We start from the raw sequence: 21514 nt of genomic DNA on the forward strand, positions 1-21514 counted from the left end.
CCCACGTGCTCCGAGGCCAGCAGCTGGTGTGCACCTGCCGCTGGGCCGGGTGGCCCCCCGCCCCCAACCCGAGGCAGAGGAACGCAAAGCCCAGTGGGCGTGGGTCTGGCCTTGGGGAGCCCAAGGGCACCCTGGGGACAGCGTGATGTCTCCTGTGGGTTGAGCCAAGACACCCCAGGCTCCTCGGTGCCCCTAGAACCTGGGGAGTCCAGGTGGGGGCGGAGGGTGGTGAAAGGAAATCTAAGCCTCCTGTCCAAGGCCCGGGCCCTGACGGATGCACAGCTGGGAAAGAAACTACATCACCCGGGGAAAGCCCGCGGCCAGGACGATGCTTCAGGGAAGGGACCACCAGGGCTGAGCTGCGCAGCCCCACCCCGGCCCAGGGGATGGGACGCGCCCAGCGACACGGGCCTCGGGCTGCGGCAGCCGTACCCTCACTGCCAAGGCTGGGCTTCTGGAGACCCCCCAGCAGGGCCCCCCCCGACACCCTCAGTGCCCGCGGCCAGGACCGCCAGCCTCACCTGCCAGCGCCTTCTCGTAGTTCTTCCCCATGGCAATGAAGTTCCGCAGGCTGGGGTTGAACTGCTCCATGATGGTCTGCGAGAGAGCAGAGCACAGCGTGAGGTGTGGCGGCGAGGGGAGACCACGCGGGCGTCCCACGGGGTCCAGGCCACGGCGCCACGGTCAGGCCCCGGGTCCAAACCCCAGCTCCGTCCCCGAGGAAGAACCTTCCTGAGCCGCAACGTTCGCATCTGCACAATGGGGCTAAGAGCAGAACCTGCTGCCCGGGAGCCTCGCAGAGCAAACGAGTGAGCACGCGCAGAACAGGGGCGGCTGGGCACACTCGCTCAGACGGCCGCCACCGGCTGGCGGGGCTGAGTCGGCGAGGGGGCCCTCCCGCTGCTACACACAAAAGGCTCAACACGCCTGGAGCCCCCCCACCTCGATCCGCACTCACATCCATTACCAAGCAGCAGCTCCGATGAGAGCCGCGCACAGCCTGACTGCACACACCACGCGACGGATAAGCCAGCAGCCTGGAACTGCTCGTCCGACGGACTCGAGCCTCGGTGCCAACAGCACCAGTTCTTAGACTGAAGAAATTAGATTTTCGCTGCGAAGGCCAGATCAATGTTTTAATTACAAGGCATACAACAGGCACACACGCAAGAGCCAAATATGAGCTCGACCGGGTAACGTGGCCCGACGGGCGGCTGCCAACCCCGGCCGGCGGCGGGAACCGGGGAACCACTAAGGAAATCCGTCCCCGGGCCCGCTGCCGTGACCTGTGTCTGAGCTCCTCTGCCTCGTGCTGCGCCAGGGCCGCGGCCCACGGGGACGCAGCAGTGACCCCGAGGGACCAAGTCCCGCCCTGAGAGGAAAGGCAGCCCCACATCGCCCAGAGAACAAGACAGCAGGACGCCGCTCCCTCAGGGCGGGGGAGCTGACAGCACACGGGGACACGGGGAAGAGAGGCCTGTCGTCGAGAGCGGAGGGCTGTAGGCAGCAGCGTGCGGAGGCCCGAGGCCAGGGCCCGCCGCCATCAGGGGCAGGAGCCAGGAGCCAAGGACAGGAGGACAGGACGCCGAGGGCAGCCCGACTGGGTTTCAAAAGGAACATCCCCCTGGCTGCTCCGGAGGCCCCAAGGAGCCCAAGGTGGGAAACCGAAGAGGTGAAGGCAGAGCCGAGGGCCCCACTGCGACGCTGGACCGAGCGGGCAGAGGTCAGCGGTCCAGGAACCCAGCTCTGGATGCAACCCGAGCAGCGCCCAGGAATCAGGCTGCCGGTGTCACTACAGGCAGCAGGCGGGGGGCTGGTGTTGGGAGGGGGCCGCAGGGGAGACCCAGCATGGGGCTGGCTGCGCAGGGGGGCTCTCAGCCGCGCGGCTCTACGCCACCCAGACCGGCGTCCACCGGAGGGTGCGTGTGTCTGTGCAAAGGAAGGGAACCGAAGCCGGGTGCAGACGGAGGAAGGGCGGGTTCGGCCGACTCTGGCGCTCCAGGCGTGTGCGCGCGTGCGCTCGCGGTGTGCACAGGATTTCTGTCTACCGTGTGCCTCTCGCGGCAGCGTGGGCACAGGGCTGAGTCAGGGCCTGGCGGGGGGAGGGGGCGGTGACAGCAGAACTGGGGGACCGAGCTTGAGGACTGCCCCCCACCCGGCAGAAGAGGAGGCTCCCCGGCTCCCTCCCTCCAGCCCCGAACATCCTGAGTGACAGCAGGAAACAGGCAGACAGCCACCCAGGCCAATGGGGGGCGGGTCACGGCGGCAGCCCGCCCACACCCGCCCAAGGACACACGGGGACAGACGCCAGGTTTCGCTTCCTCAGTGCAGCGGCTGAGCTCACATGCGAGGAATGTGGGAGTGAGGGGGCAGGGTGCTGGGGTGCTGGCGGGCCACCTGCGCAGGGTGTGGCCCGGTCACCCAGGTGCTGCCTGGCCTGCCTGAGGTGGCGCAGAAGCGCAAAAGCTGGGTGCGGGGCTGGTGTCCCGGGGGCCCTTCCCTCCAGCTCTGGGCTCCTGTCCCCCACACACCTGTAGGTCACTGATCTCCCAGAACACGGCCCCCAGAGACCAGCCATGTCCAAGACGACCGTGTCGGCAGCACGCCGCTACCTGCCCCGCGGTATGTTACAGTCGTGATGGGGCGACTTCCATGGGGTTCTTGGGAGGGAGCCTAGAGGCAAACCCCCAGATGTCCCCCTGCGGCACACGCGGGGACAGAAGAAGGCGGCCCGTTTACTCTGCAAGGGGAAGGGAGCGCGTTTCCAGCCTGATGGGAGGGCGAGCAGCGAAGGCCGAAGGCCGGGAGGGAGGCCTCCTGCTGGCACCCCTCTGTGCTACTGGCACCCCGGCGACATCCTCACACCTGCCTTGAAACTCAGGGGCCCCAGAGGAGCCCCGCACCCCGAGACCACTTTCCTGCGGCCAGAACACAGACCAGACGCCGACGACAGCCAGCACCTCTTCCAAACGTCAACCCCTGTGCTATGCAGACGACACCCAAATCCCTCCGAACGCGGCAGCTGGTGCCCCCAGCGACAGTGTCTGCCCCCCTGCAGGAGCCCCGGGCCAAGGCCCACACGAGCACCAGCTCGTGCGCTCACTCGTTCCTCGGTCTGCTCAGGATTTAAGAGGTGCTGGGGGAGCAAGGGGCCCGCGAGGGCTCCCCCCACGCCCGTGCCCAGGAGGCTCGGGGACAGGAAGGGTCTCTGCCAGAGATGCTGGCAGGCACGGTTCTCGGTGGCCCTCTTGCCCAGATGTCACAAAGCTGGACGTCCCTGCCACCCCTGCAGTCCCAGGAATCCAGGCCTCAAGCCAAACCTCTGCCCTGGCCCCGTGTCCTGCATTTTCCACAGTCTTCCTGCCCGGCGGGCTTGGGGCACCCCGGCAGCCTGCGTGGCGAGACCCTGTCTGGCTGGTGAGGACAGAGGACATCTTCCACTTGGGTCACGAGGCGAGAGACCAACACGTTTCTGGGAGAAGCTCTGCCAAGGGGCTGCCTTGGCTGTGCCCCGCCTGGGACCCCTGCCGCTCCCTGGGCCCTGGCTCCTGGCGACAGCCCCCCTCCGGCACTTTCCTGGCAAGGGTGCCACAAACAGAGCTGGCACAGGGAAGTGACGTGCCTTCTCCTGCCCCTCCAACACCCTCATGCACGCCAGCGAAGGCGGGGTGGGGTGTCTGTGCACACGTGTGTGTGTGTGTGTGTGTGTGTGTGTGTGTGTGTGTGTGCTCGTGCACGCATAGCCAGGCCAGCCTGCATCCTCTGTACACACTCAACCCCAGAAGAACAAACTCGGAAGACACCCACACGGGCTCTACCTGCCATCCTGGGAGGGGTGCTTGCACCCCCACCCCACACCACCCCAACTCCCCACCAGACAGAGAGTGCGCGTCACTGTCCACTTTACAGATGGACAAAGAGAGGCTCTGGGAAGCTGAGAGCTGCCCTCTGGGTCCAGGTGGAGCCAGTCTCGGCTCCGAATGCAGAGCACAGCTTGTCCCTCTGTCTGGATGGGCTGTCAAGGCCGGCAGGACAGGTCCCAGTGCCACAGGGCAACTCAGGGGCCACACTCCATCAGAGCAACAGTGAGTGCCAAGGTCAGGGTAGCCACCCATTGGAGGGATGGCCCGGCGCCTGCCTCATCCGCTCTCCCCAGACACACAGCCTCCCGCCTCCCCAGGGCCCCCATCCAACTGCCCACACGCCCACCTCTGCACAGGGTGAGCAGGCACCAGCTCCAGGGCCAGCAGCCCACATCCAACGTGGCGCCACGTCCAGGCACCGCCAGGGGAAGGTGGCAGGTCCTCCAAGGAGCACAGCCTACTCACGGCCCCGGGCAGAGGGCCCCGCTCCCACCACAAGAGGGACAGGGCAGAGGGAGGGTAGGAGGGACCACACTCCCGAGCCAGGAAGTCCGGCTTCTCAGAGCAGCTTTACACGACTCCCGCCTCTGCCCCCTAAAATGACTGGGACGTCCGTCCCGGGACCACTCTCAAAGGAAGAAAACCAACTCCGGGAGTCCAGGCTGGGGGGGCTTCCGGGACGGATGATCCTGAGCTGGATGGAGCTCTCCCGGTTGGAGCCACAGAGACGACAGTGGGCTCACACTTGAGAAAGTGGCCGCAAGAGCTTCCGGAACGAAATGGCCTGAGAGGTGAGACTGGGAGAATGAAGGCCGGCAGGGGCTGCAGGAAAGGCAGAGCTCAGCACGGCAGTCAGCTCCCCTCCCCATGTCCCCCAGGGGGCCCCCGCCCCCAGGCGTGCCCTTCTCAGCCCCACAGCCTTCAGGGGACAGAGGGTCAGGACCCTGGCAGGTCCTGGGGAGGCCAGGCTGGCCTGAGGGCACGCACAGCAAAACCAAATACCAGGAGCCAAGGCACCCATGCTGCTCCAGGAGCCCCTGCCCCCGAGTGGGGTGGGCAGCAAGGGTACTATTGGCTCTTCTGGGAGCCAGGAGACCTGGAGGGCAGCCAGTGGGGGTTCCAGCTGGTGGGAAGGGCCAAGAAGCCGTCCAGGTTCAAATAAAGTGACAACTCATGTCTTTGGCACAGCGCCCAGAGTGACACCCGAGCACAGTGGCCTCCAGGAGGAGGGACTCGGGGGGGGGGGTGCCCCTTGCCATCACCCCTGCGGGCTCTGAGCCACAGGCTGGGTGACACCAGCAGCAGGTCCAAATTCTGGCCAACGCTCCCAGCCCTGGTCCATGAGTGGGGGCCTCCTGGGACCGCAAGGCTCGGACACAAACCACGCACAGTGGGGAAGGAGCAGCCAAGCTCCCAGGACCCCCCATGCCTCCGATTCCTTGGGCACTGGGCGCCCGCCTCCCACCCCAGCTCTACCCCGGGACCCGAGTCTTCTAGCGCCCCGAGCCCCACTGACCTCTCCCGAGTGGGTCTGGGGGCAGGCAGCCCCAAGTGGGTTCAGGCTGGGGCAAGGTCTATCCTGCTGGGAGAGCCGCCCCTGCAGGAACCGGATGAACCGCTCCGCCAGGAGCGACAGCAGGGGCCAGACACAGGCCCCACCGGCCTGGCCACTTCCTTCCTTTCCAGAGGCACATCCGGCCATCCCCACTGCAGCGGGCGCTTCAGGGGCCAGGCCCGGCCAGGCCCGCCCGACGGCTCAGCCCTGCCAGGGCATGTGCGTGCCAGCTGCCTTCTGTCTGGGGTCAGCCCAGGCCGGTGCCCGGCACCCCGGGCAGCTCTCGCGGTGGAACCCCGGCGCTCCCAGGAAACCCTCGCAGGCCTGGAAACACATGGGCTCCTGCAACTCGGACGGCTGCGCCCAGGAACCCCACCCCCCACGTTCTGGGCCACCGCACCTTGGGGTGGGGCCTGAGTTCGCCCCCAAACCTTCCCGTGCCAAAGGGAACCGCGGCGCCACAGAGGTGGCTACGGGGAGAGGCCTTCACAGTGACAAGCAAGGGGGACGTCACACGGGCGGGACCTAAGCCCACGGGACGCTGTCCTTCTGAGACTGGGACAACCCCGTGAGGACACGCCAGGGGAACCCTCCAGGAACCACCCCAGACGCCGAGCCCGCCCCCCAGCAGGGCCGTTTTTCAAGCCCCTGGCCTGGGGCGCTGTCTGGCAGCCGAGCGGACCCAGTCACTGGGCCAATCCCCGGGTGGCCGGTGAAGGCCCAGCCGTCAGCTCCTTCATGGTCTAGAGACGCTGGCTGGCTAGAATGTGCCCAGGCCGCTGACCAGTCCTCGTCCCCGGGAGAGTCCTGACCCGCCTTTCACAGGGCTGGGCTCCCCATTGGACAAGAAACCACGACGAGCAAGCAGGGACCTGGCCACGGACTCTCTGCAGTGGCCTCCTCCCGCGGCCCTCCATCAGGCGGCACAAGCCGGCCCAAGAGACTGGCACGCTGGCGGGAGCAGGGCCACTCGGCGCCCGGGAAATCGGACGGCAGCAACAGGGCCTCGCTGGGCCTCCTCGCCCTGGCCACGCACCTCCTGCTTCCCGCACCGCCTGCTCCCCAAAGAACTCTCCATCCTGATAGCAACACCCATGGCCACCACCTACCCAGTGCTCCTGTGGCCAGGAGGAGCTGTGCGGTCCCAGCTAATAGCGACGACAAAACAGGGGCAGAGAAGCTAAGAAGGCTCCGCTGCCCGCAGGACTCCCGCATGGACAAACAGAAGAGCGGGTTTGAAGCTATGGGCTGGGCTCAGGCGGGCCCGGTTCCGCGGGAGCCATGACGGGGCGGCCAGGCTGCTCCCTATCTCGGAAGCTCCCCCACCACAATGGGACACCCAAGGCCCCTCGTGAAGCAGGTTGAGTGATCAGCGAAGTCACGCACATCACCCTCAGCGCGGGGCCTGGACCGAGCACGTCGTCGAAGGCTCCGCACGAGTCGCACCACTAGCCACCTGCAAAGCCCAGGTGGCCACGCACCTCGCCCGAGCAGAGCCGGAATGAAGGCATCTGAGACCATCCGGGCTCTGGCCCCCGACTTCAGGACCCCCGCCCCAGAATCAGGCCTCCTTGCCTGGTGGCCTGTCACCCCAGCCACCCCCCGGCCTGTGGCCAGCAGGGTCCGGGATCCCCGAGGACGGGCTGTGGCCTGAACGCCAAAGGTCTCTGGGCTGCAAAGAACAAGCCTTCTGTGGGAGGGGGCGGGAAGGGGTGAATGGAGGGGTGGACAGCAGAGCACCGCTGCCAGGGTGTCAGCTAGAGCAGAGGGGCTCCACTGGCCCGATGGTGGCCCACAGGGGCCGTGGGTGCAGAGGGAACCCTGGTCTGCCCTCACCACACCCCCTCCTTCTAGCAACCTCTGTGGAAGCAGCAAGGCCGCTCCGTCTCAGCAGGTCAGCGCTGCACACGCCTGGCCCCGGAAGGAAGGAGCGGATGGGATTCTAGCTCCCGGTTGGGGGGGGGGGGCACACGCCCCTCCCCGACCCGGCACCCAACGTTCCACCTCAGGACGTCAGTTTGTTTCAGAGCACAGACACCTGCAAATCCCCAGCCCCTTTCCGAAGCCAGGATGTGTCTTGCCACCTGGCACGGGCCTGCCTGGTGACTGTCCCTGGCACAGCTGGGCAGGAGCAAGCAGGCACATCACATCCACAGACCACAGAGTGACTAAGAAAAACCAGGGACCCCGGCTGTGTGGAAGGAAACCCACAGCCATACTCAGGACAGCCAGAGGTGGGGCCGGGGACGGCCCAGTCCCAACGACTGCCTCTGCAGCAAAGCTCCAAAGAGCCAAACTCTGATCCCAAAAAGGTTTCAGGAGAACTCTACAGATGAATGTCTTTTTTTTCGCTTTTCAGGACCGCACCCACGGCACATGGAGGTTCCCAGGCTAGGGGGTGAACCAGAGCTGTAGCCGCCGGCCTACACCACAGCCACTCCCGATCCGGGCCTCAACTGCAACCTACACCACAGCTCACGGCAGGGGCAGATCCCCCGCCCAGTGAGCGAGGCCGGGGATCGGACCCACACCCTCGTGAGTCCTAGCCGGGTTCGTTAACCACTGAGCCACGAAGGCAACTCCCTTGATACACGACTTTTAAAACACCTGTTCAAATAATTCTAAGAGAACTGTTCCCGTGCCTAGAAAACACCCCAATTGCGAAAGATCAGCTCTGTTCCGACCGGGGGCCGATCACCTCATCGTCCACAGCCTCCCTGGCGCCTGCGCTCAGGGCGCGAGATCACGCTCGGGGCTCCAGGGGCTGCAGAAGGGCCCTGGGGACGCTCACGTCACAGCCAGGACACCGAGACCGGCCCGCCAGGTCCAGACAGGCACCAGAGCCACAAGGGGAGCCTACAGGGAGCCCGGGCCATCCCTTGGTCCTGGCCATGCACGGGCGCAAGGCTCCGCACGGCCACGGCTGGGGAGAAACAGCGAGATGGTGCCCCTGAAGCGGAGGACCAGACAGGACTGCCCGGGCAGCGCAGGGCCCAGCAGCGACTACGCCCCCCACCCCCCCAGACAGAAAGGCGTCCTGCTGATGCCGCTGCCTGCCCACCGGACGCTCACACACTGGGCGGGTCCCCGTCTGCCCACGAAGTTTCCAAAGCCACCTCTTTGGGACGGGGCGGTCTCCCTTCCGTCCTGCCCCCGCACCACCAGCCGTCCCCTGGGCCCCCAGGACAGGGCAGCACCAGGGGCTTCGGGCTAACACCCTGGCCCAGGAACTCTGCGTGGGGACACGAGGCTGCCACCGCCGTCGGAACCGTGGGGGTCCTGGGCCTCTGCTTGTGGAGCCGACAGCGAAGAGACCAGACCCAGGGCAGAGACGGCCGTGGCAGTGCACACTCCGGAGCCCGAGAACCAGAAGCGAGGCCCATCCACTCCTGAGCACAGGCACCCTCGTGCCCGCGACAGTGCCAGGCTGGGGTCCCCACCTCGGGGGCCACGTGGGACCCAAATCACCACCCCTGGTGACAAAGGACGTCAGGTGGGGACAGAAGAGTGTTCTCCAATAAGGAGCCTGGGTCTCAACCTTCTCCCAAACCCACTGATGGGAGCCGCTGGGTATGTGGTAGGGACACGCGTGCACTCCTCGCGTGGCACCCCGCAGGTTATCTCGCAGCTGCGCAGCGCGCACAGACAGGGGATGAATCAGAGCTGCGGGGGAGAGGGGGCCCCCAGCCCACACCACCTATAATTACCACAGCCGCAGGCAGCACCACGGCACCCCCCATCCCTGTGCCCTGTGTCCAGAGGGCACAGGCCCACACTGTAATGAAAACAGCCTCCCCAACCTGAGACCTCATGGGCAACCCCCGGGATGCAGTGGCCAGGGGTGCCTTGTGGGCTGGGCCCTGGCCCCGTGCACCGGAGGGCCAGGGAAAGGGGCTGGGTGCCAGCGGTCCAGGACACCCCCACAGAATCACTGCGCAGAGGAGCCTGCCTGCGGAAAGCAGCCCTGACAGCGCCTATCCAAGGGGGCCGCACAAGGCTGAGCAGGGAGAGAACCCCCCCCGACCCCGGGTCTTATGTGGGTCTCCCCTGAGCAGGACCTAGACCTGTAAACTGAGGGGAATGCTGGCCGTGCCTCAGACTCCCTGCCCACCTGCCTACGCTCAGGAGGGGACGGGGTCAGTGGCCAGGCCTCCCCCGAAGCCCCCGCCACCTCCAGCAGCAGGAATCACCTGTGCGAGGGGAGACAGACCCGCTGGCCCTTGGGAGCTTCGGGTGAAAGATGAAGCGGCGACAAGAGCCGGGCTCCGGAGGCTGCCCCCAAGCCCTTTGCCCTGATGCCAGCACCTGGAGGCCCGAGTACACAGTCTGCCCACGAGCCCAGCAGCCTCCCCAACAAAGGACACATTCTCAAGGCTGGCCCCACGGGGACAGCAGTGCAGGCAAACCACTCCCGGCCCAGCAAGGAACTCTGCAGAACCCCCGAGGCCCCAAGCCACCGCCGGCAGCAGGAATCCCAGGCGGAGGAGCCCACAACCTCTGGGATGTGACCTGGGCACCAGAGACCGTCCTTCAGAGATCAGCATGACAAAAACCTCCCCTGGCTGCCCTGGCTACTCCAGGGCAGGGGAGACGCAGCACTGGCACACGGGGGTGGAGGGACAGCCTCAGGCAGCGCGAGCTGGGGCAGGAAACTCCGAATCCCCGCGGAGACAGCGGCCCCCATGCTTTATCCCCAGATGCTACCCCAACAGGGCACCCCGAGATTACCTCTCAGGCAGAATGAAGCACCGCCAGCACGCACACGCATGTCCACACAAGCAGGCTCCTGCACACGCTCACACGTGTGCACATTCATGCTCCCACATGCATAAGTGCACGCACACGCGCGCACACACACACACGCAGAGCACCGGGAGCCCCCCAGCAAGCAGCTCCTGCCCAGGAAGCCCCCGCAGAACACCCACTTCCCCGGCCCCAGCTGGGAGCCGAGGAGCTCGGTCCACTCCACGCGCCAGGCTTCAGGCGGCCAAGAGTTTGGTGGGACTGCCCAGCAGAGGATGAGGGCGAAGGGGGTCTGGGGTCAGCGGCAGAGGACTTGGGGCCTCTTGCTTCCCTCTGCTCCTCCCAACACCTACCTGCGGTGGGGGGGCAGGCAAGGCCTCCCCAGGTGCCCACCACCTCACACCAGCCGTGGCAACCTTGACAGACCCCAAGTGCAGAAACCCGCTGACACCAGCCACCTTCGCAGGGTGGCTGCGGCATGGCCAGGCCAGCTTCCCGACAGCCACAGAGTGAGGACGGCCAGATGGCCTCTGGTGACGAGCCCGGCTGTGCCGACCAAGGCCCAGGGCCCACAACGCCCCGAGCAGCCGTGCCTGCCGTCTTCCTAAGGACATCTTCCTCCTCAGGCTGTCCCCCCTCTCCTGCACCCTCGGGGCAGGATGGAGGCCTGTGGCACGGTTCCTAAGAAAGGAGCCAGAGCCACCACCCTCCAAGGTCATGGGGCGGCCTGAAGCCAGGGCTTCTCTTGGGATACACGACTGTGAGAAAAGCACCCACCTCCCCAGCAGCTGGGAGCTAAGGTCAGCTGCGAAAAACCCCTCCCCGGCACACGGGGACACTGGGCGTCCACCCCCAAGAGAGCTGCAACTTGGGTTTAATTTCGAGCAGCAGAACCCTCCCCCCACAACTGTGTCCCTCGCCTCAAGCAACTATCCAGGGCTGCCCACGGTTCAGGGCCTCCAGGCCACGCTGCCCACACTGCCACCCCCAGAGGGCGTTGGTTGCTATCCCCCTGCCCAGGGTCCGAGGGTGACCTCTCAGTGGCTGTTTCAAAGCCATTCTATTTCTCGGCCCTTCGTCTTCCACAAAATTCCCCGAGGACACAGCTCCCATGGGAACCAGGCCACAGGAAGAGAAATTAAATCCTACACTGGAGAGTCTTCCAGGGAAGGGACTCAAACTGGACATTTTATTCTCGCGTTTTTAATCAGCAAGGCCAAGGACGAGCATCCCCGCCTCTGCCTTCTCTGCCAAGGCAAACACCACTCAGGACTGCAGTTGAGGCGACACAGGGCCAAAGCAAACAGCTGAGCTGCAGCTCAGAATGACACCGAGCAGGGCTAGATCCCAGCCACTCTCCCACAAGTCACCAATCTGGACACAGAGGCAGCAACACCCCTGGACAGAACAGAGGACTGGCCAGACTAGCCTGGGTCTACACACAGAGGCTTCAGCTGTGTCCTGCGGCGCCTGCTGTCAGCTGGTCCCTGCCCAATCGCTGTGCCAAAGTCCCCCAACCAGTACCAGCTCTTTTCCTGCTGGGGACCCTGAGCTCCCCAGTGACCAGCCACGGTAGGTATAGCGCTGCGCCCGAAGGCCCTCCGTCAGGCCACATCAGGCAGAAGAGCACCGCCCACAACCCCCAGCTGCCTGGTCTGTGCAGGCGCCCAGCACCTACTTCCCGACACGTCCAACCCGAAAGTCCTCGGTGTGTGCCACGCCTTCCCATGGGAGCTCAGGCATCAGCTGACCTGCCAGCACAGACCGCAGACCAGCCTGTTGAATGCACGCCCGAAGCCTCTGTTCTGCTTCCAGAGGGGCTGAAAGGCCCCAGGCACGCAGATCCCATCAGGTTGCTGCCACCGCCCTGCCAAGATTTCAACTTCAGGCCTGCAAACAAATCCCGGCTCCATCCAGAAGCCGCTCAGCTGGAACGGCGCGCCGGACTGCCCCGTTCAGGAGCGTTTTATTAGGGCCAGTCATGGGGTTCCCCACCGCAAAGCGTGCCACGCACCCCCTCCTCATTCTCCCCACAAAAGTTCCTGTTTAATGGTTTCAGTGCAGAAGCAGGAAAAACGGGAAAAAACACCAAGACCAGCACTTCTCTTCCACCCCCTGCACAAATGAGCAAGTGGTAATGGAACTAATGACTAATAATTTAATAAACCGCCCTCCCCTGACAGCACTTACAGAGCAACACGAGCAAAAACGCATGCCTCCACCTCGACGTGACACAAACATGAAAACCCCAAAGGCTGTTCCTCTTACAGGCGCCGCTTCCTCGCCAGTCTCCACTCCCTTTACCAGCAGCTCTAACACGGCTTCGGAACTGACTTGGTCAACCCCGACCCGGCTTCAGGAGCCTTCCAGGTGACCCGGCAACAACTTTAAAACCTTTCTTAGAAGCCGCGATTGACTGCAGCCGCCCCGGACTCCAGCTGAAAGCTATGGGCCCCCCAGAGGCCTCCCTCCGCGCAAGCCAAGAGGGCTTGGCAGGCCGCGGGCTAAGGCGGCACAGCCGTAGTTGTTTAACACAATTAGAAACTGTTGCTCGGCCAGCGCGCTGCAACCCCAGTCCGCCGCCATGAACCAGCAACGCCGCCGCGTAAACACCACCTCGGAGCCTCCCGGCCCGCCACTTCACCCCCAGACAGTTTTGGCATCGAGCACAGCTCGGTAAGGGGACCGCGTGGGCCGCCAGGGCACGCATCTCCCGCAAGAAAAAGCCGCCCAGAACAGCCCGGAGCCACCAGAGCCTGGGTCTGCGCGGGTGGGGGCGGGGGTCCAAACCGAGAAAATGGATGCTAAAAACGGCAGCCCGCGTGCCTGCCAACGTGCCCCCAAGGCGCAAAACCGGCCGGGCGGGGGCGGCGAGGGGTCCTGCGGGCTGCGCGGAGCTCAGACCCACACCCGCGCGTTCCGCACCAGGGGATGCGAGCCGACTCCTCGCACATCAGTAGCAGAGGCAGGCGCGCCAGCCTCCTACACAATTAGTCTTCTCCCTCCGCGGTTACATAAGATGACGGATTATCTGTCCACCCATCCAACCTGCCCGCGCGCGACCTCCCACCCGGCCACGTCCACTGACTCCGAAAAGGAGTTGGGAAAAAGCAAAGCCTGTTGAGAAAAAAAGTGCCCAAGGCTTGCGTAACCGCGCCGGGCAGGGCCACCACCGCGCCAGGCGACCAGCAGCCGCGCGGCCCGGGACCCCAGGAGCCTCTGGACGCCGCAGCCGGGCGCCTGCGCCCCCACCCCACTCAGGTCCGAGGGCTCCGGCCCCGGGCGCGCGAAGAACGCACGGAGGGGCGCGCGGGGCTCTCGGGGCGAGGACGCCCGCGCCATCCTATGCCGGAACGGCGGCGGGTCCCGGCGGCTGTGCGGGGAAGACCCCCGTGGGCCCAGGGTCCGCCCCGGGCGGGCGCGGGGCTCACCTTGTAGACATTTTCCGTGAGCCGGTGCATCTCCTCCGAGCGAGACAGCGACATGGTGCTGGTCCGGCTGCACCACAGACCGGAACGGGAGCGTGAGCGGCGGCGACTGCGGACGCAGCAAAGACTGCGGGTAAAAGACGCGCGGAGCCGGACCAAGAGCGCGGCTGCTCGCCGGCGGCTACTTTTATAGCCGTCCAGGCCCCGCCCCCTATAGGCCCCGCCCCCGTGCGCCCGCCCCCGCCGCACCCGGATCACCGCCCCCGGCCACCCGCCCCCGCCCAGCCGCTGCTGCTAGGCAACCTGCAGGCCCCGCCCCCGCGACGCTTTTTCCATTGGTGCGTTCCGGAGACGGGGGAAGGGGGCGGACACAAGGGCGGAGCTCGTGGGCCGGAGCCAGGCAGTAATTGGCTCGTGGCGCCGTCGATCGCGGGGGAGGAGGCGGAGGCGCACCGCGGGCTGGGGCCCTGGGAACAGCCTGGGGGGCCCCGGCGACAGCCGGGCTGGGGGCGGGGAGGCGGGGGCGGGGTAGCGCAGGAAGAAGGCAGCAGAAGGCGTTGGGTGGGGGGACGCCGGTGGCAAACGCGAGTGGGGGCTGCACTTCGCAAAGTGCCGAGTGCCCGCGGCGGGCTCTTGGGCGTCGCTGCCCCGAAGGCGGCCGAAGGCGCAGGGGTCGGGGGCTCGCGCTGAGGAGAGTAGGGTCCCTGGGTGTTTGGCCGCCTGCTGCGCGGGCTTGGCGAAGGATGGTGAGAGGCCGGCGCGCTGCCCGGGGGACCCGGCGGGGTCCCGGCACTTTTGGAGGTAAGTTCACCGGGCAGCGGCGACCCCCAGGCCAGCCCTTCTGAGGAGGGAGGAGGACGGGCTCCGGAGAAGGAAGGATCCTGGGGCGAACCCAGAAGAGGGGTGGACCCTGGGGGGACGACCCTGGAGGGGTGCATCTTGGGGAGGGGTTGGAGCTGGAGAGGGAAGGGGAGGGACCTGGGTTGCGGAAGAGGACTCTGGGGAGGTGGGGGGGGCAGATTCTGGAGGGGGCGGATGAGGAGGGGAGGGGATGAGGAGGAGAGGTTTGAGGGCCGACAGTTAAGCAAAGAGAGGGCCCTCGTGGGGGCAGAAGACCCTCATTGGGGGGAGTTTCCGTGGAGAGGGAGGACCCCGTGGCGTGGGAAAATCTGGGGGGGAGAGAGCCGCTCTAGATGGATGAAGAAATCAGAGGTACCAGGTTTTTGGAGGCGAGTCATGGAGGGTTCTGTTGAGGAAGCTGACCAAGTTGGCACACAGGGTTCCCAGCACAACTCCCTTGGAGGAATATTTACGTGAATTAGACTAATTTAGAGGGATTCTTTCCTTTACATTGTGAACCATCCATTCTAAGTGTTTCCTTTTCGTTGAATCTGACCTTCTTCGCCAGCATCACCAGCATCCCATCCCTGGACCGTCATGCCTTCAGCTTCGGACACCCAAGACGGCCGGAGGACCCCACAGATAGTTGGGGGCTGACAGTTTGCTCCGCAGGGCTGTCGACCTGAACCGGCCACACGCTACCTCACAAGGATTCGAAAAAAATGGAAGCAGTGTTCTAGAAGCGGTTGTCTCCCTTAACCTCGAGCTTTCGTTTCTACAGACGCTCTCATTTTAACTTTCTTTCCACCGTCAGCCCGGCTTCCTCCACCCTGTTGCTGGTGGTGTTTTAAGGTAGATCCCAGGGTATGTAATTTCCGAGATTCTTTTGGTTGCAAGGGACGGAGAGTCAGCTCAAACTGGCTCTTACAACGAGGGCGTGGTTGGCTCACATGACGGAAGTCAGACCAGTCTTCCTTCTTCAGCGCCTTTTTCAGGCCAGCCAGCGGCAGCACACGCTTCGTCCCTCCGGCCCTGGGACTGAGGTCCACTGGCCTGAATGGGGTCAGGGGCCAGCGTGGAGCTGGGTGGGACCAGGGAAGAGCTGCTGCTTACCAGAGGGAGGTGGAGGCTGGCGACGTGGGCGTCATCACTGTGGGGGAGTCAGCGGTCTCGGGGCTGGGCTGTCCGCTGCCTCAGCCGGGACACAGCAGAGAGGGGAGGGGCCTCTCCATGAGAGCTGCGGGGCCCTGAGCCCCCGCCCCGCAAGATCCTGCCCGTGACCGCCCCTCCTGCCCAGTGGGATGCTCACGTTTGGTAGCCGCTGAGGCGGGAGACACCTCACAGCCCAGACCGCCATCCAGGTGGGCTGATCGCTCTGCGGCCTCATCTCGGCCTGTGCCCTCCAGCTGGCAGCTGGGCCGGAGGGGAACAGCTGGGGGGAAGCCAGCGGTCAGAAGAGCCTCCGCAGGGCACCTGTGGCAGGTGAAAATGAGCTCATGGAGCCAAGTAGCCTGGAAAAACGCACGGCGCTGATGGCAGGTACAGAGCGGGATTGGCGAAGAGACCGCCTGGGCCTGGAGACCTGCAGCGAGGAAGTCCCAGCCCTGCCCCGTGGCCCCCCTCAGCCGCCCGCCCGCCTGCCCAAATGCTCAGCCCTTCAGCTTCCAGGATGCGGTCTGAACCGTGGGCCGGCCACCGGCTCCTCTGAGGCCTTTCCTACTTAGGTGGGGGCCCCTTCGGATGGCAGCAGCGTTTGGGCAGGGCCGAATCCCACGAGCGAGGACCTAGGACCTGAGCAGCGCCCAGGGCCAGGCGGACCGGATGCCGAGGTGGCCCTGGCGCCCGCTCCCGGGGTCAGGAGGCCCACCTGTCCCGGCACCATTACCAGCACCAGCGCCTTCCTCCTCCCCTGGGCTCCGAGAGTCTGCCCGGGGCCTCGGAGTCGAGTGATCTTCCTGGAGGCTGGCCGTCAGTTCAGCTGGGAAACTGTCGCCTGGACTTGGGTTGGGCGCCTCCTCCAAAACCAGCGAGAGAAGCCACAGTCCCCTTGAGCAGTGGCTCTTCCCCGCTCCTCTGCAGGGACGAGCAGGAGGACTGGCACCGGCCAGGACCCTCAGTCCTCAGCACCCCAGGCCCGCTGCCCTCGCCCAGACCAGGGCATTCCTCCTGCATTACTTGGGTGGCGGGGTGCAGCTGTCAGGCGTCACAGAAAAAGCAGAGGCCTGGAGTCGCCTCTGACTGCCCGTCCTCACCTCCACGGACGGAGCGACCAGGGCGGCGTGTAGCCGTGGTGCTCCCAGCGCCCCAGCTCTGAGGCCGAGGCCCCTCTGCCCCGCGCACCAGCGACGGGGCCTGTCGCGTGCAGGGTCGGAGCCGAGCATCTGACCGCGCGGTGCTGCTGACGCTGACCCCCCGCCTGGGGGCCGGAGGAAAAGGCTGGAAGCACAGAGAATCGAGCATCTCTTCATCAGCTTATTTTTAGTCGCGTTATGTAAGTGGCTTCATCTCAACGTCACGTAGGGAGGGGGGGTCTCAGATTTAATTACAGGATGACAGCCTCTGCTTTCAAGCAAGCTGTTCTCCTGGCAAGGCAGCCACAAGGATTTGTGAATCTTTGCTAACGGGAGGAGCCCCTTCTGAGGTGACCGCACACCTTCGCGGGACGGTCACCCTCTCTCTCTCTGACCAGCGCCCCCTGGGGTCTGCTGGGCCTGGCCTGGGGGCGGTGGCCGTGTGTGTCAGATCACAGGGAAATTCTGTGCCCTCACGGGCGCCGTCTCCCCCCCCCCCGCCCCGCAGCCTCCCCGTCTCGCTGAGGAACCGCCCAATCAGAACTGCCTCTCTTTCCTCCTTCCTGGATTAAAGCTCTTGGAATCGGTCACCAGAAAGTTCCAGAGCAGGGGAGCACGGAGGCGGGGATGCCGTCTCATCTTCCCCACCCTCTCTGGCCCTCCCTGTCTCCTCCCTCCAGGCCAGGTGCTCTGGGCCACCGGCCCGGGCAGCGTCACTGGGCAGAACTATTCAGATTGTCCAGGGTACTGGGCTTGGGCCTTCAGCCCACATGCTTCACGCCGTCAGCCTTGTCAGCAGCAACGCGTGGGGGTGCCTGGGCCGGAAGCCCGGGGCGCGGCAGGCAGGGGAGGTGGCCGTCCGGACCTGCATCTGCCCTGCTGCTGCCAGGGGAGTGGGCACACAGGGAGCCGCTCGCAGGGGCCCGTCGCTGGGACACCAGCAGCGCAGCCGTGGGCCCAGGGCAGGTCACCTGTGCAGGTGTCATGGGAGGCCGAGGTGTAAACGGTGGGAAAAGCACCAAAACCCGTACGGCGTGTGGCGAGCCCTGGGGTCTGTGTGCCGAGGCCAGAAGGGACCGTCTGGCGCACGCCCGGCGCCCCCGGAGAAGCTTGTGGGAAGCTGTCCTTCGCTGTGGGGGCTGCACACGGCGACTGGCAGAGACCACAGGTGACGGGGAAAGGCGACACACTGACAGGCACACCTCAGCAAGGCGAGCTGTGGTGACCGTATGTAGCCCCCATGCTGTGCCCATCGCCCCGGGCTTATCGTGGGAGAAAGGTCAGGAATCCCAGCAGAGGGACAGGCTGCACTTCCCTGCCCGGCACACGGGGACACCGTCAGGGTCACCCAGACCGGGGACGTCGGCGTTCCAGCCAAGAGGAGCCCGAGGACACGTGCCGACTCAATGCCACTTGGGTCTGGGGCGGGTCCTGGGGCAGTCCAGGGACACTAGGTGAAGACTAAGGAGGCCTGGATCAAGTGTGGACTCAGTCAACCAGAGGGTCCGCCCCGGTGGGCCGCTTGCAGCGAGCGCATCAGTGATGGGGGCTGGGTGCAGCCTGACGCTGCACTAACTGCAAATCCAAACAGTCCCGTGGAGCTCCTGCTGTGGCACAGAGGGTAAAGGACCTGGCGGCGCTGCAGCTGTGGCGTAGGTCGCCGCTCTGGCTTGGATTTGATCCCTGGTCCTGGAGCCTCCATATGCCATGAGTGTGGCCGAAAAAACATTTTAAGTAAATAAATAGTCCTAAAATTTAAGTCTGTCAAGGGGGGGCACTCCTGACCTTGGCACAAGCCTTTCCGATGACCTGTGCCTCGCCCCGGGGTCTGGGGTCGCTGGGTTCGGCAGGTGGGGCAGTTGCCCTGTCCCCACAGACTGTCCTGGCCCCTCTGCCACCTGCCACATGGCTCCCATGCAGGAGGCGGGCGTGGGGGTGTGGGGGGCGTGGGCCTGGCCGCGGGCCACGCTCCCACCGCCCGGGTGTGGCTCGCTCCTCTCTCTTCCCCAGACTCAGACTTGCTCTTCTCTCAAACAAGGGTTCAAGGGCTTTCTCCTCCCAACGAAGACATTAGCCTCAGACCGGCCAGGTTGCACCCTGCACCGCTCTGCCCTCAGAGGGACCTCTGACCCAGGCCCTCCCCGGGAGGAAGGGACTTCTGTCCATCCGTCTGTCTGTCTGCAGGAGCGGTCTGCTGGAGAGGGGCCCCGTCCTAGGAGGCGGTGGAGTGTGGGCCGGGGTGTCCTCCCACGGGCCCTTCCTGGTCCAGCTCAACCCTCTTAGCGAGGCTGCCTAGGATGGTCCTGAAGCTTCCCTGCCGGCCAGGCCGGGAGGGGCCGGAGGGGCTTCCAGGGGGTGTGGAGGGGCTGGGCTGGGCGGGGCGAGGTTCCCCGGCAACCGGCCTCTTACATAAGGCGGCATCGGCGTGACTCCAGGTGCCGGTGGGAGGCAGCGTGGGGGGAGCGCAGGGGCGAGAAGAGTCTCCAAGCTGCATGCGGGTGTCTCTCCCTCTCCTTACATCTCAGCGTCATCTTGCGTCTGCCAGCTCGGTCACCCACTTGCTGGTTGGAATACATTAACTGGAAATGCAGATTTAAATAACTCGGGCAGGTGATGAGGCCCCCCGGCACCCGCCCAGGTGAGGCGCGGGGTCCGGGTCGGAAGGGGCGGCCTAGGCTGGGGCCCGAGCTCAGAGGCAGGTCCGGGCCAGGCGGGGGCGGGAGGGGCCGAAGGCCAGCGGCGGGCACCCAGCCACCCACCTGTCTGGGGCATCGTCGCCGTCTCAGGGGCCGCCGCAGGGGCTCTCGTGCAGGAGGGGGAAGTTAAGGAAGCCAGGGCCGGCCCTCCTGCCAGCCCTCTGTCAAAAGAAGTCGGCGCTTCGGTGTGGAGGCCAGGGATGGGCGACGCGCAGCGGGCCCCGCGCTGCCCCAGGCCAGCGCCCGTGGTCACTCGCCCCCGAGGAGACAGGGTTCTTCATTTACCCCCGAAACCTTGACTCTGTCTACCCCTCACTCTGCCTCTTCAGTGGCGCCAGGGGCCCTGGAAGTCACCGGAAACGTGTGTCGGGAGCAGAGAGGAGGGAGCCCGTTGTCTGGAAGCTGCACCTGGAGGACCTTCGGAACCCAAGCCTGGGTGTGTCCTTGCGGGTCCTTCCCGGGGGGCGGGAGGCGGGCAGCCCCTCCGTGCGGTGCCTGCTGGTGCCAGGCGCCCCCGACGCCTGCCGCGCGTGCAGATGGCTCCCCTGCCCAGGCTGCCGGCTTCTAATTTCGGCTGCTGGAGGCTCCACGCTCGCTTTTTTTATTCCGTGTTTATTTAAAGCCGGATTTTAAAATCTTGTCTTCAGGCCTGAAATCTTGACTTTGTCTTCTTGCTGCAGATCCTAAAGCCCCACCTAGGATCCCCTGGTCTCCAAAGGGGGAGCTCTGAAGCCAACTCGGGTGGGTTTGTGGGTCACCTTGCCAATGGGACAGAGCCCTGCCTGGCACGGTGACATTTGGATGCCGGGCAGAGGTTTTCAGTCAGAGCAGTGTCGTGTAGTGACCACACGGTCAGAACCCGGAGAGCCCCTGTGTGTTCTCGGCTCCCAAAGGCTGAGAGGTGGCACACGGCTCTCGGAGGGAGAGGAGAGCATCCCCCGCCCAGCATGCCAGGTGTCCACAGGAGAGGGGGGCCCAGACATGTGCCCAGGGCCGGGGAAGAGGCCGGACAGACAGTTCTCACCTGGCAAGTGGGGTTCCTCTCCCGCCTCTGTGCTTCCTGACCCTCAGGGCTTCCTGTTTCTCTTGTATTTGGAACGAGGACACCCGGAGGGGCTCTCTGTGTACTAGGTGACAGGCACCAGGCCACTGCGGGACAGCCACCTTCAGATGGCCGATGCTGGACAGCAGGGGGCTCTGTCCCACAGACAGTGTGACCCACGGACCCCACCGAGTGGCGGCGGGCGCTCTGGAGACGTGAGTCCTGGCCCTCTGAGCGCACGTAACAAGCCCCCACCTGCCCCTGCGGCTCACCGCAGGCCATGCCGGAGAACGGTGAGGTCCCTGGACAGTGAGAAGGCAAGCCGGCCAAGGGGCCACGCCATGTCCCCCAGCTGTCCCCACCCACGAGCTCCTGCAGCACGTGGCAGGAAGCCTGTGAGCAGAGGGGCTGGGGTCTTTGGAGAACGCGGTGCCTCACGTCCAGGTCTGTAGTGAACGCAGCCCCTGAGCCAGCACAGAACCGCCTAGACAGCTGGGCCGGCCCCCCAGGAGGCCCCGCAGTGGCCCAGCGAAGACTGGGCTGGACTGACGGCAGCTGCAGGGATGCAGGCCAGGGGTGGGAACCAAGCATGTCCAGAACCAGGCAGTTGTCTGGATGGTATTGAAAACTGCAGCCTGGGCCTTCCCGTCCTCAGGCAGTGTGGAGCCGTCGGAAGTTTCTTCACTGGCACGTCCCGTCAGAAAGTAATAGGATTTTGAGAGATATTAATTTAGGTCAAGCTTGAGAATGTCACTCCCCCGACAGGCTCTTGTTTTTTCCCTCAAAAGTTGAAAAAAGAGACATCCTTGTAGAGATGCAGCTTATGGAAAACTGTAGCTATTACCCAGCTGTCGAAACAAAAAGGAGATTCCCTCCGCCAGGGAACACAACTTAACTGGCCGGAGGTGACCTTTAACCCCAGCCCAGCCAGACACGGGCTCCAAGTGACCTTTGCAGCGGTGCTCTGTCGCCAGCAGAAACGAGGCCCCTGCGGGATCTGGCAGCTCAGGCCCTGAAATCTGCTGTTGATTCTCACCCCAATTTCAGACTTTCTCT

The 21514-nt window shown here is 65.1% G+C and overlaps 1 protein-coding gene and 1 long non-coding RNA gene across 20 annotated transcripts in view; one reads left to right on the forward strand and one right to left on the reverse strand.

Moving 5' to 3' along the window:
* The window catches only part of BAIAP2 (BAR/IMD domain containing adaptor protein 2), a 63446-nt gene extending 49694 nt beyond the window's left edge, over window positions 1-13752 (reverse strand). For 9 of the 18 annotated variants that reach the window (XR_014820545.1, XR_014820547.1, XR_014820546.1 and 6 more), the window contains exons 1-2: window positions 13593-13752; window positions 522-597 (exon numbers count right to left, since the gene is read on the reverse strand). Coding sequence is in view for 11 of the 18 variants with exons in the window: in XM_084983325.1 (XP_084839451.1) it covers window positions 522-597; window positions 13593-13646 (130 nt within the window). In the remaining 7 variants the exon portion in view is untranslated. Of the gene's footprint in view, window positions 1-521; window positions 598-5379; window positions 5581-13592 lie in introns of those variants that run through there. The other 9 variants (XR_014820544.1, XR_014820542.1, XM_084983321.1 and 6 more) reach the window with 1 other exon arrangement.
* Window positions 13753-14102: 350 nt separating this feature from the next.
* Window positions 14103-20071, forward strand: LOC146397971 (uncharacterized). Of its 2 annotated transcripts, XR_014820569.1 has the most exons (3): window positions 14103-14390; window positions 14998-16920; window positions 19746-20071. It is a non-coding gene; the product is annotated as an uncharacterized LOC146397971 (long non-coding RNA). The 2 variants fall into 2 exon arrangements; XR_014820568.1 differs by lacking the exon at window positions 19746-20071 and having other exon boundaries at window positions 14998-18479.
* The last annotated feature ends 1443 nt before the right edge of the window (window positions 20072-21514 follow it).

This window comes from Sus scrofa, chromosome 12 (assembly GCF_054392235.1).
Source record: "Sus scrofa isolate SSC_HxYL_T2T_F1_AM1 chromosome 12, Sscrofa_HxYL_maternal_Yorkshire_Landrace_v2.0, whole genome shotgun sequence".
NCBI classification, from domain to species: domain Eukaryota; kingdom Metazoa; phylum Chordata; class Mammalia; order Artiodactyla; family Suidae; genus Sus; species Sus scrofa.